Source organism: Topomyia yanbarensis, chromosome 3 (assembly GCF_030247195.1).
Source record: "Topomyia yanbarensis strain Yona2022 chromosome 3, ASM3024719v1, whole genome shotgun sequence".
In the NCBI taxonomy this organism is placed as follows: domain Eukaryota; kingdom Metazoa; phylum Arthropoda; class Insecta; order Diptera; family Culicidae; genus Topomyia; species Topomyia yanbarensis.
In genome coordinates this window covers 5,907,054-5,921,618 of record NC_080672.1, presented here as the reverse complement: position 1 = coordinate 5,921,618, position 14,565 = coordinate 5,907,054, and the positions used below count along the sequence as shown (strand labels likewise).

The 14,565-nt window shown below is 38.0% G+C and overlaps 1 protein-coding gene across 2 annotated transcripts in view; it reads left to right on the top strand.

The window, feature by feature from the left end:
• LOC131689086 (capon-like protein) overlaps positions 1-9,067 on the top strand; it is a 41,699-nt gene extending 32,632 nt beyond the window's left edge. For both annotated transcript variants that reach the window (XM_058973893.1, XM_058973887.1), the window contains one exon: positions 7,653-9,067. In XM_058973893.1, coding sequence (XP_058829876.1) covers positions 7,653-7,952 — 300 coding nt within the window. In that variant the 3' untranslated portion in view covers positions 7,953-9,067. The remainder of the gene's footprint in view (positions 1-7,652) is intronic.
• Positions 9,068-14,565: the final 5,498 nt, after the last annotated feature.

Below are 14,565 nucleotides of genomic sequence, written 5' to 3'. Positions count from 1 at the left end.
CGACTTACATCCAATCCTTTGAACCATGCCTTCGTTGATACTTTAGGGATAATTGAGTGTAGCCATCGTCCCATATCTCCATTGTCCCAAGATGTTTGCCAACTAGCAAGTGTCCTCTGTCGAGAAGCGCTATAAAATTCATTGTAAGCGATGGGTCTTTCATATATTTCACCATCTAGTGCACCAATCTTGGCTAAATTATCAGCTTTCTCATTGCCCGCAATAGAGCAATGGGCGGGGAGCCACACTAGGGTAAATTTATAACATTTTCTTGTCAGGTTACTCAGAGATTCTCGTATCTTCCCCAAAAAGAATGGATCGTGATTATCAATCCTCTTTGAGCGTAGAGCTGCAATTGTGCTGAGACTATCAGTGAGGATAAAGTAATGGTTCGGAAGTAAAGTATTAATTATTTGAAAACTATAGTGAACTGCTGCTAGTTCCGCTATATAAACAGAGGCGGGTTCTGCAAGTTTGAGAGAAATTGAAAAATTATTGTTGAAAATACCGAAACCAGTGGCCTCACTGATTCGTGACCCATCAGTGTAAAACATTTTAAGGCAGTCTATGTGTTGATATTTACTTGTGAATAGTTTAGGGATCTCCCGCGAGCGTAGATGATCCGGAATTCCACGAATCTCTGCTTGCATGGACGTGTCGAAGAATAAAGTGGATTCAGGAATATCTAGTATATTGACGTATGTGTGAACATACCTAGCAGGCGTTATTTCTTGTGACATGTGATTGAAATACACTGTCATGAATCTGGTTTGGGGTTGAAGCTCGACAAGTCTTTCAAAATTTTCAATTACCAGTGGGTTCATAACCTCACATCGAATAAGTAAACGAGAAGAGAGATCCCAGAATCGGTCTTTTAAAGGAAGAACTCCCGCTAGTACTTCAAGACTCATTGTGTGGGTCGACTGCATGCAACCTAAGGCAATTCGTAAACAGCGATACTGTATCCGTTCCAGTTTAATAATGTGAGTGTTCGCAGCTGAACGGAAACAGATGCACCCATATTCCATTACTGAAAGTATTGTTGTTTGATACAATCTTATCATGTCACTTGGATGAGAACCCCACCATGATCCAGTTATTGTTCGCAGAAAATTTATCCTTTGTTGGCATTTCGTTATTAGATACCTAATGTGGCCTCCCCATGTGCCTTTAGAATCGAACCAAATTCCAAGGTATTTAAAAGTCAGGACTTGGGCTATCGTTCTACCAACCAACTGAAGCTGAAGCTGAGCTGGATCACGCTTCCTTGAGAAAACGACCAACTCTGTTTTCTCCGTAGAGAAATCGATGCCCAGCTTTAAAGACCAAATTGATAAATTATCCAAGCTATCTTGCAATGGTTGTTGTAAATTTATAGCTTTTGGTCCTGTGGCAGAAACCACCCCATCATCTGCAAGTTGTCTTAAAGTGCATGGGCTGACAATACAATTATCAATGTCATTCACGTAAAAATTATAGAGAAGGGGGCTTAGACAAGAGCCTTGTGGGAGGCCCATGTAACTTATTCTGAGTGTCGCCAAATCGCCATATGAAAAATGCATGTGCTTTTCTGACAATAAATTGTATAAATAATTATTTAATATCGGTGAAAGACCACATTGATGTAGCTTCTCCGAGAGAACATCAATGGAGACTGAGTCGAATGCTCCTTTTATGTCTAAGAACACAGACGCCATTTGTTCTTTTTTTGCGTAAGCGAGTTGGATTTCTGACGAAAGTAGCGCCAGACAATCATTCGTTCCCTTTCCCCTCCGAAAACCAAACTGGGTATCTGATAGCAAGCCGTTCGCCTCAACCCAATTGTCGAGACGTCGTAGGATAATTTTTTCCAACAATTTCCTGATACAGGATAGCATTGCAATCGGTCGATACGAGTTATGATCGGAGGCTGGCTTTCCCGGTTTTGGAATAGCGATAACTCTCACTTGTCTCCAGTCGTGCGGCACAATGTTCTGCTCAAGAAGCTTATTGAATAAATTCAACAAGCGTCTTTTTGCTAGGTCAGGCAGATTCTTCACCAAGTTGAATTTAATTCTGTCTAGTCCCGGAGCATTATTGTTGCATGAGAGGAGTGCAATTGAGAATTCCATCATTGTCAAAGGCGAATCTATGAAATCGTTACTTGTGGGAGCATCGCGAGTGATTTTCTGCGCAGGAGCAGAATCGGGACAAATTTTCTTGGCGAAATTAAATATCCAACGATTCGAAAAATCTTCGCTTTCATTAGTCACGTTTCGATTCCTCATTCTTCTGGCTGTGTTCCAAAGAGTACTCATTGATGTTTCTCTTGACAAGCCATCAACGAAGCGTCTCCAATAACTAGACTTTTTGGCACGACGTATACTGTCAAATTTGTTTTGCAAAATGAAATAATTTTCAAAGTTCTCACGTATACCCCCTTTCTGTTTCATAATTTCTTTGTAGGCAACTTGTTTAGCTTCATATGCATCAGAGCACTCTTTGTCCCACCAAGGATTAGGGGGGCGTCTATTTATTGTCATTCCAGGATTGCATTTCGTTTGGGCTTGTTCTGCTGCTTCAATAATTAAACCCGCTAAGAATTCATATTCTTCGGTAGGGGGTAGCTCTTCTGTAGAAGCAAGAGAAGTGGAAATTAATGTTTCGTATGTTTTCCAATCAATATTTCGTGTTAAGTCATAAGGAACATTGATTGAATTCGTAAGGCCTAATTCACTGTTAATTGAAACAACGATTGGCAAATGATCGCTACCGTGAGGATCAGGTACAACCTTCCACGTGCAATCTAACCGAAGTGATATCGAGCACAGAGACAGATCTAATGCACTTGGACGTGCAGGAGGTCTGGGGATGCGTGTTGTTTCGCCAGTATTTAAAACTGTCATATTAAATTCGTCACACACATTGTATATCAAAGAGGATCGATTATCATTGTAGAGGGAACCCCACAATACTCCGTGCGAGTTGAAGTCTCCCAGTATCAGACGCGGAGCAGCCATGGATTCCACTACCTCAAAAATTTGATGTTGTCCAATTTGAACTTTGGGAGGTATATATATAGAAGCGATAGACATGTCTTTGCCTTTAATGTTCGTTTGGACAGCTACAGCCTCAATGCCCGTATACAAGGGGATGTTAATTTTATAGAAAGAATAGCACTTTTTAATTCCTAGAAGCACTCCTCCATACGGGGTGTCTCGGTCTAGGCGAATAATGTTGAAATCATTTAAGTTGAAATTAATGTTTGAGGTAAGCCATGTTTCACATAGAGCAAAAGCATCGCATTTTAAATTATGCAGTAAAATTTTTAAGGAATCAATTTTAGGTATGATACTTCTGCAATTCCACTGTAAAACAGTGATGGAATCTTTCATTGGAGGAGGTGAATTACCCATTGAAAGATACAATCGCTGCAAGGATGGGCCATTGAGCAATCAGCTGCTCTAAAAATGTTCTAATTGTTGGGAGGAAAGCTGAAAGTATACTCTTTAGTGGTTCAGAAATATTGAATGCTTTAAAAATCCAATCAACAATTTCAGAAAATTTCAATAATCCTACCCCCGGCTGAGGCTCAGAGGAAGTCGAAATTTTATTATTTCCAGTAATGGTGTTCTGTTTGGATTGTACGTTCCCAAAACCGGGCGGAATTGATTTCGGTTTTGAATCGGAATTTTTCGGTTTTGGGCGCAGTTTATCTATTGGTGGAGAAATTTTAAGGCCCTTTCTTGGCAGCTTGGGAAAAGAAGACTGTTTTCTTTTTCTGGAATTTCCGGGTAAAACAAATGATGTACCTTCGCACGCTCCGTCAGAGTCAGACTGTTCCGAAAATAGAGATGTGTAAGTGTTTTCTAAGAAAATGGGTTTAGGGGTAGCATTTTTCAACATTTCTGCATAGGAGCGCTTAGACCTCTCCTTCAAGGATCGTTTAATTTTATCCTCACGCAATTTATAAATGGGGCATGCAGGGAGCTCATGTGAGTTTTCTCCGCACATTAAACATTTTTCTGAATTTTCATTGCATGTATCCTCTTGATGAGAACCCCCACATTTGCCACACCGTGCCTTATTGGAACAATAAGTGGCTGTGTGGCCAAGCTGTTTGCAATTAAGGCAATTCATTACACGAGGAATAAAAAGACGAACAGGGAGACGAATCTTATCGATAATGACATAGTTGGGCAGCGCAGACCCAGCGAAAGTCACTCGAAATGAGTCAGACAGTCGATAAACTTTTTTATCTCCTTCGTGTGATACTGAATGCAATTGCTTGCATTCAAGTATTTTTACGTCTTTAAGTATGGTGTCTTTGAAACGACCAACCCCATGCTTAATTATGTCATCAACAGTCAAACTCGATTCTGTGATGACCCCATCAATTTCAATTTCCTTTGAAGGAATATACGCTCTATACTCACGCGTAAAAAGCTCGCAAGAAGCAATTGCATTGGCTTGTTTGAGACTACCAACGACAATGCGTATTTTATCTTTATTGACTTTGACGATCTCTTTTACATCCGAGAATCGCGAAGTCAAATCTTTAGAAATTTGAATAATATTTAGCGCCTTTACTTTACGCCTAATAAATACAATCCATGGTCCCGTTGAAGACTCTGGGTAAATTTTAATTCTAGTCGGATTTACATTTTCAGCATAAGGCTTAGGGGGAGGGTCTGTTACTCGTTCTCCCATCTCTTCATCCATTTTACCTAGCAAGAAAAACTATCACAAAAAGGAATGAAAAATATACCTGTTATACCTGTAGAACACACCTCATGTGTTACGTTGTAAACTCGGTGCCCGTTGTTTGACAATGTGACACTTGCTGTCCTTCTTCGTCGCGTTGCTTCTTCAGTAGAGAAATAGGCCTACCTGCAACACTTCAAAACTCTCTCCGGTTAAGCTGCTCGTCGGTATCACCACCACAAGCGCGTTCTCTCCGTTTCCACCGCCGCGGTAAACAAATGTGACTACCTGTGGCTTGCTGCGAAAATCCCACTGTCGATGCGGCACTTTTCGGTGCCACTTATTTTCCTTATTCGTCGTACCACTTCTGCGGTAGACGAATAGAGCAAATGGGTCTACCTGTGACGCTTCCCCTCTCGTCGATTAGAATTGCCCGACGACACCAATACAATATATTTTTTCTGTGTGTACAGGCACGATCACTGTCGATTTCTGCCACCGCGGTAGGCAAATTCGTCTACCCGCGGTTTGCTGTCAAAACACCGAGGATGCCGTTGACCACGCCTCCGACGTATCAACTGTCGACTCACACTTAACAAACTGGTCTCTCTCTCTCCCACAAAAACGCATACAGCGTCTCGCACTCCGTCACTCTCTCGAGAACAAAACCTTCCACCTGGAGGCACAACCGTCTCGGCCGGTTGCAAAAACTGTTATGTGCTATCGTATATCTTGTATTTTAAGTGTGATGCAAAAACTTCATGTATGCTAAATCTGTAAAGTTTTTACAATGTATTGAGAAGACACGTCCTTGTTGGGAATGATGAACACACATTGACTTTGGTCATATATCAGATTTCTCAGCGTCATGTAATAACAGCTGGGTTTTAGTTTACTTTCATCAGCGATGTTGCCCACAACCATGGTTTCCTCTTTGCTGTCATATTGTAGCATAGAGTCTCAGTTATTCTGTTTAGCTTCTGAATCGTTTTATGGGAAATGGTTGTCAGTTCGCCATTTTCCTTGAATATACGATGCTAGTAAAATATTTAAATTGAAGAGAGTTTTAGTTTATGACACTTTATAAAAGGGGGGTGGGCGTAGCGTAATTGGTAAATCGATTGCAGCGCACCTGGGTTCGAGTCCCGACCCCGCACATAGGGTTAGAGATTTTTCATAAGAGATTTTTCTAACGCGAAGAGGCGAATGACCTTAAGGGTAAAACCTCTATAATCGAAATAAAAAAAAACTATAAAAGGTTTTTTATGCTACTACTCCAAAGTATGTCTGTAGTTTTACCGCTGAATCATTCGTCTAGAATACGATTTCCCAAAACAAGCAAATTAAGTTCAGCTACTAAACTAGGTTTACTTACTGAAAAGGTGTCGTGTTTCGGTCAGTCTTCTACTTTTCTGGTTAAGGAAGTGCGTTGAAGAAAGCCCATACATTTTTTTTTGCAAGCTTGAAATTATACGAATTGATAAACTAACTTCCCGAGCAAGAGAAAAGCCCATAATACCACCATATATTCATGGTCCAAATGCAGCCCCATTATATGGTATTTTGATAGTGTTTGTAATGGGATCATGAAAAACACCATCACCATGATTGGTAGATCCCATGTAAAAACCATATTTGAGACCATTTTATGGTGTTTTCATGGTTGTGAAATTTGATACGGACCATATTAATAGTCTTTTTAAGGGGTTGTATGGGGTTTGAGCCCATGAGAATTTGCTCGGGTTACCGCGTAGCCAAGTGAAAGTTGATTTGAATGTACTTGGAATTTCTATTGTTTATTTCCTTTAGGTATGAGGAAACATTAATTTTAACATCTTTTTTTATTAAAATGTTTTCTGGAAACAATTTTTGAGGTTTGGCTTTTTTAAAATCTAATGCTACGTCGCATAACTGCTGACACTATACCTTCCCCCCTCGTTACACTGCATTTAAAAATCGAGACGACACGACGCTCACTCAAATTACAAAATCTAAATAGAGGCCTCATTCTGCGCACGCACACCTACCAAATTAGAAAGTTCAGGATGTTAATGCACGATTAAAATACATGCGTCGATTGAATTTTGATCGTAACACCTAAGAGGGAAAGCAATTTAAAAATTAAAGGCCGTTTTGCAAGACACCATCAGAGATATTTAGATGTAGCATATTTTACAAGCGACAAACACTCTCCGAAAATTAATTTTAATCAATCAGGGGCTATCGATAATTCAGCACTATACACGGTTTGCGTAGTCAGGTTAAGTTCCGTAGCCAACAGAGCGTAGAAGAACGTACAAAAGTAGTACCAGTCCGTTCAGGTTACCGTGAACATATGAACATGGCCATGTCATCCACTTGGTTATATCCCTTACATTACTTCTACCTGTCAAAGGCGTTAGTAAAGAGGCACTCCAAAAGTGACACAAACAGTGAAGCCAGTTAATCAATCGAGCACAATCAGACTCCAGCATTACTACAGCGGTACCTGAGATGGATTGTGATTGTGCTCAATCGATTAACTAATTTTCGCATCAATATTTGCGTTAATGTTCTCTAAAAATATGTGTCTAACTGTTCTCTATAACTATAATAGTGTCTACCTGTAATTTCACGGGCATCATGCGGCTACCAGGTTGAGGTTTCCATATTTTCAATTCCAGTCATGAAGAGGAAAATTCGCCTGCTTTAAACGCGTGCCAATCAACCGGTTATGTCTTTTCGTTTTCTCCACGACCGCAGTCTGCTGTTACAAATACTTAAATTGTTATTGAATATTTCTCTTATGGTGCTTTGAAGACCGAAGAAACGGTGAAATTAGGCGAAAAGTTATAAATATTATAAATGTCGTTTATGCAAAAATGTACCCAACTGATTGTGGCAATTATTAAACTTCATATTTTCTATGAACCGTGCTGTTAGTAGAAGAATTCAAATATGTGTTTTAATCGTGATGTATTTGTTTTCAGCTTTCGTCTTCAGCTAAAGTAGCTCGTTGGTTTCATCAACTACAGTGGACAAATCAAACTCAACCCTTGTCGAGACCAGAAAGTGGATTTGTGTCAGGCGATTCGCGTTCGGAAAAGATCCAGAAGTCAGAAGCAGATATAGCGGATAGCATAACCAAAGACCATCAACAGCAACATAATGTGGATTTGTGCGACGAATATTTATTGATTGAGGGAACTAGTAATTTATGGAGTAAACTGAATGTTAAGAAACGCAAGAAGCTCTTAAGTATGAAACTTGGAAAAGTGACAACATTTTGAATTTGGCTCAGTAAAATAAATTAAATATCGTCTACACTATAACACTAATTTGCAAAAAAAAAGTTTCATGATTTTAAATTTTTTGCGTTTTGGAGTTCTTCAGCAGTAACCGCTGACAGATTTCACCAATCGAGAACTCAAATTAAAAGTTTATCCCTCGAATTTTTCAAACTGTTAAAAGTTCAGTCTGAATTTTAAAAGCTTATTTGAAAGTTCTTCAACCATTTTATTAGAATCGTATTGAATTTTCGCACAACACTGGGGGTGTTTTTCAGTTTTGAGCCTAATCCGATTTATAGTTCAATGGCGACAAGTTTAAACGCTGTTGTAATCAGAATAAAGGTTGACAAACTTATGGTATTACAATTTACGCCGATTTTTCCAGTACATCAAACCCACATTGGATACTAGATGAAGGAAACAAGAACAAACAGAATAAGGTTACATATTAGATGATGAATTCATTTCTAAGATAAATGGTTAATGAAGTGGAAAATAAACATTTCATATCTTTGCCTAAAAATAGAAACATAGTTTATTATGTGGAAGGCTCCTCCCATTCGAGCATTAGAATGTTATTCATTGAGTAGAATGCTGTGTGCCTATGGTGTTACAAGCACTTATTGGACTTCTCAAACGTAGGTACTATAATACGTACTATTAGTTAATCTTACAATTTAAGTTCTATTTTTAAAGTCCGAAAACTCATCGAAAATTACTCGAAATTGTACTATTAGATACTAAACTTAATTTTTTAGCAGTAGACAATACATTCTTACTAGGTAGATAGTAAAAGATTTGCTAATTTAGATGCAGAGATGAATATCTTACTATCGATAGAATAAAATTTAAATATCTGCGTTTTACGGAAGTTGATTAACTAACTAATCAATCACTAACGTTAGAACAATTTTTAAGACTGACATTTTTTTTAATGAAAAGCGATGATTCCAGTTTACAATAGTGAAATGTATAGATAGTAAATCAGTGAAATAGAAGTTGTAATTTGTGCTCATATAAGTATATCATGTTTCGAGCACACATTTATATTTTTCGTTATCAATCTATCGCGTATTATTCAGGATAATACATACGACAAAAATATGATACAACTATCATTTTTGGTATTCTAATATGGAGAAATAAAGAGAAATTCCTCAAGTATACATACACATCCCAAATAGTATGGTACGAGTATAGCATGTTTGAAACAGTTTTCAGATGAGCGGAGTTTTTTTTCGCGATTTCATTGAGTTCGTGAGAACTAATTTACCGTGTATGGTAAGACGGTATAATATACCCCACTGGGGCAAAATGGCCCCTATTATTGCAAGGACAGCGCAATTATCCGAAGCGTAGACAGGTTCGGTAATTCGTTTTGGCGTCAAAAGGTGAGTTATATAATATATATTAGCATTGAACAATAATATTAAACGATCTCACCGATACCTTGTTCTGAACTACTGTGTGCTCATTTCTTAAAATTTAATGCGAAAAGGGCTTTACCACTCCCCTCTGGCTCTATAAAGTTGTCTATGCAGAAAATAAATGGTACCAAGGATTGGGGCTCATAAGTTCATCGGAAATAAAAAATTCAACCAAAGTCTTAAAGCATATTTTATTATCTTGTCTGACCCATCTTTTTCAAAACTTCAAAGCATTTGAAAAAAATCAGGGTTGAAGAATCGATAACTTAATTTATAAAAATGAAGAGAATAGTTTGAACGGTTCTTGCGGTATTCATGGTACCGATATCGAGGACATGGTTTCAAAAAAACTCGTACACTTGTCAGCATTGCTTTTATCCTGGCCGCTCGCTGGAGACTAATCCTGTGAACTTTACGTCATTTTGTATGGATATTATGTGTATGTACAGATTTGAAATCCGCTTTTCACAGAGTGAAATACGATATGGGGCCGTACACAAATGACGTAGCTTTTTTTCAGCGATTTTTGACCCCTCCCTCCCCCCTCGTAGCATTTGGTCACAAAATTCTAACCTCCCCCTCGTAAATAACGTAGCATTTACCTACCCCCTCCCCTCGTCCCATGCACAGCGCCCGAGTGATGAAAAAAAATTACATGCTTTTCAATTATTTTAATTTTCGAAATGTTTGACGACTTTTATCAACATTTTCATTATAACAGCAAATTACGTGCAAGCCCATTTCATCACAAATATAGTGTTGATAGTTTTGTTTTGAATTTTATATGTCAAGGGGAGCACGAAGAGAAGTTTTCTCAATCCTGTAGCTGCCAATGATTCTAAGAAGCATACGTTCATCTAAATCACTAAATTTAGTTTGGTTGATTCCGAAGTGAAAATTTAATTCAGCTTCCAAACTAAGTCTACTAGTTAGCAACATTAGCTAACTAATGTAGCAAGTTAAATCTGCAGACAAAATCTTTTCGTATTTTTGCGAACTTGAAATTGAAATTCTGCGAATCGTAAAATTTACTTCATGAAAAACTGCATCAAAAGTAACTTGTTGGAATTTAAATTCATTTCTCTTGGGAATGGAGGATCATTAAATTGTTTTCTCTAAACAATGGGTTTTAAACATAATGCTACGTCGCACAACTTCTGACCCTACCCTCCCCCTCGTCACACTTTGTCACAAATTTGGTATACCCTCCCTACCCCCCAAAATGCTACGTCATTTATGCATGGCCCCTATCCTCATTGCTAAGTTAATAAACTTTGCTTCACGACTAGATTCTCTGACTGGATTCAATCTGTCTCGTTCATCGTTAATTTGCTAGTTATATTGGCACTGCTCAAAATAATTGCTTTTCAAACAGCTGAAGTTCCTCAAGGCGGTACACTCGAATCGCTGTTATTTACGCTGTTTGTTAATGACATTGTCGATATTTTGTGTATTCTTAAATGCTGTGTCATCAGTTTTCATGACACCAGAAATGCCATGAATGTGACTACAATATTTCTGTAAATCGTTGGCAACGTGTTGACTACATTAAAGGCATTGGAGTAAGTTTTGGATTACTAGCTTAGTTACCATCGGTATCTCTCTGTTACAGTTGACAACTCATGTTTAAGATCTCCAGTGAATTTCGTGATTTTTTGTGCTTTAACCCTCCGGCACTCGCGCCGTTGTATTTAGTGTAACACCTTCAGAAACTCTAGCGAAATCTTCTTTCAGCACCAGCGGCTGCTCATTCGGGGAGCTATTCACATGAGTGCCGGAGGGTTAAGCTCTTTACTGTTCGTTGGTGCGTTTGATGTTGGACTTTGGTAATGTCGTTTGGAATCTTTACCATACTGCTTGGATCAATAGGATCAAAGCGGACTCATAGACGGTTTATCAGGTACACTTCTTCCCGAAATGAGACCAACTAGGCTGCCAAACAATCCAGACATCGCAATGGTATAGATGATCAACGAGTTCTCCGATTTGATTTTAACCTTACCGAATCTGGATTTCGAAAAAGCATTCCAAACACTAGTTTTATTGGGACTTTATGTTAGATGAACAAAATTGAACAAAAATAAATACTTATTCCACCCAATCGAAAAATGTTGGGAAGTTAAAGAAAACTGGAAAACGACTTGGGTGGGTGTGTAGGATCTCGTCTTCAATTTATTTTTCTCAAAAAATTCGCTGTCAAAGCAGTCAGAGGCTCTGATATAGGCTTATCCAACTGCGTTGGTATTGAGCCGTTTGAACGTTTGAATCTGGAGCAAAACAAATCGTTTACACGGTGACTTGAGAGCCAAACAAACCGCTTCTGGGCTTAAAGGAAGAAAATCATAGAAAAATGCAAGATGTCAGTTTGCGCGTCTTAAACGTCAGATATATTTATAGAATAGCACACTTATCCTGACTTGAAATAGCACACTTATCCTGACTTATTTCATAACTTATCCTCATTTATTTTGCTAGACCGATTATGATTTCTACGCCCCTCCTGGTCTACCGCGCGCTCCGTGAAAAAACATATATGTCATTTTCGGACTACTACTACTACTACTACTACGTTCACACTGCGAGTTAAAACGTGTTTTAACGCTATCTTGATGGCATTTTTTTTGTTGCTAATTATTATAACATGTTTTAACTCTGTAGTGTGAACATGGTATTAAGTTATATTTAATATAATAACAAGATACTGATTACGGGGAAATTGTTGTTACGGCATATAATTAACAGGGGACTTGAAGGTGAAGTATATTTTTCAATATTAAAAGCCATAGCACCTCAGGGAGAGCAAGGAGTTGAAGGAAGAAAGTTTTAGAAAAGCGTCATATGGGTCATAGTCATAGTGTCATATGAGCAAGCTTAGAGTTTACCGACGACTTAACCCTTTGTCTGCTACCGCAGGAGTCAGGATCTTTTGCCATTAGAAATGCGAATCACCTGAGTCTACGGCATGTCCGGACAAGCGTAAAGTAACTTGCTACTGCATGTTGTCGAAACCGGGGTTACATACCTTTTTGTGAGAAAAATGTGAAGAATGTTTATATTTACGTAAAGAAATAAAGCAATGATTTCATCACATCAAACTTATAGTATTTTGGTAGAACAATTTTCAGTGAAATAAACAACCATAAGCTTAAAAATATATTGATATATTGATAATTGGCGGAGTTATGGCTTTTTCCCCGAACCCGTTTTTTTATTTAAGAGGTATGCGGTGATCACGATTGAAGACGAATAGGTCAATTGACTTCAGGTCTTTTCGCATAAGACCAAGTATTCGTGATGTGGAACATCTGCTGAAGGTGAAAATGCAGCTTCGTGTTTTCGGAAGTCACCTTCATACAACTTGAGCACGTCAGGCATGCGGTGCTGATAACCTTCAACAAATTCGCCCAGGCGAAAAGATTCATTTCGCAGAACAACTTAAAACAGGTGCTTGTGTGTGACAACGCTGAAATCATGATTCCTATATACATGGATAATGGAAATATAGAAGTTAAACTACATGATTTATCTCCACTTACTTACAAAGTGGCAATTAAAAGATTCATTTCGATGCAATGGAAGCTATTACGGAGGACACATGGCGAAACTACTTCCAAGTTATTTCAAATGGTATCTTTTGTTCAAAATCCGCGTAAATGAAAAACGCGTAAATTGCTAAATCTACGCAAAAAACCGCGTAAAAAAATACCGCGCAAAAAAAAACGCGTAAAAAACCTGAGTGTATATAAAAGACCAATGGCTCCACTAAGCTAACGCATTGAGCCGTGTCAAAAAAACGAATTTAAAAAAAAAGAATAAATAAAATAAAAATATCTCGTAACGTACGTGATGGGGAGTTAATTTCGGAGCAATTTATTTAGCGTCACATAATTAATGAATGGGCCCCGATGAATATGCGCCTCTAGCTTCGAAAACCAGAGATGCTACTGTCATTAAAAAAAATGTGTCCAAATTTTAAACGAAAAAGATTTTATAATAAGCCTCCATGGTAATAATGTTCCCATAATCGAAGATTACCCAAAAAGAGACGATGTTGGGCAAGATTTGTAAAACGTTTCAAATGGAAAATCTTGCGGTGGGCACAAAATACTTGAATAATATGAATCTATCGAACTTGAATAATATTGATCTGTCAAGAGCTTGATAAAAGTGTGAGGCGGTAAAAATTTTATTTGTTCCAGCATCTGACATATGGGAATTTGGGCGTGTTCCACAAAAAATTGCGTTCGACAGCACCATCTGAATGACTATGTGTACTAGAAGACAAATTTCTACCATGCAATTTAAGACTTTTGGCTAGGTTTCCAACAGAATGTGCAATGAATTAAAAAAAACGAAAAAAAGAGGTGAATCACTCCTAAAAAAAATTCTAGTCCGAAAAAATATGTGAATTAGTCCTAGGTAATCGTAACAAAAACATGTTTTGGATCAACAATATGATAATATTTGATATTTACATGATTTGACAATTTTGGCACAAGATCAATTTTCAAAAGTCCTAAGAATTCCTAACAAAAAAGCACTTGAAACATAACAATTATAACATTCAAGTAGTTTTATAAGCTGAAGTTCATTTTTTGTTAATCGCCAACCTACCCTCCTTGATACATCACTGCTCCCATTTAATTCTACTACTCGATTGTTTATATGTTTTTGTGCATGGCACCAGATCACATAAGCCGCGCTGATTCTTGTTGAGAAAATTTAGTTTGGTGGGGAGGGAAGAGAGGAATATACGTAAACTCTGGCCACGCCACCATCCTCCAATAAATTTTGTGTGTTGAATTTTTGCATAAATTCATCCATGATTATGGCTAATCACTTCAATATGCTTCAACACACTGATTCATGTTGAAAACAATATGTGTCGAAATTTAGATGGATTGATTTCATTAAAACATAAAAATTTATGTGCTTTTTATGTGTACCTTTGTGTATCCATCTGCTTTAAAAATAATTCAATGAAGAACTGTTGATATGACGCTTTGCTTTAGTTATTTTAGGGTGTGACATACATTAAAGCTCCGTTATAAATGAAAAACAGTGCGCGTTTACATGCATAACCGAGTGTTGTTGCTTCGAGCTCTAGTATCCTTGCGTGTCTATTCCAGCGATCGGTGAAACCTAATGTGCCAGCCTTTCCCCCACATTAGCTATTTAATACTTTT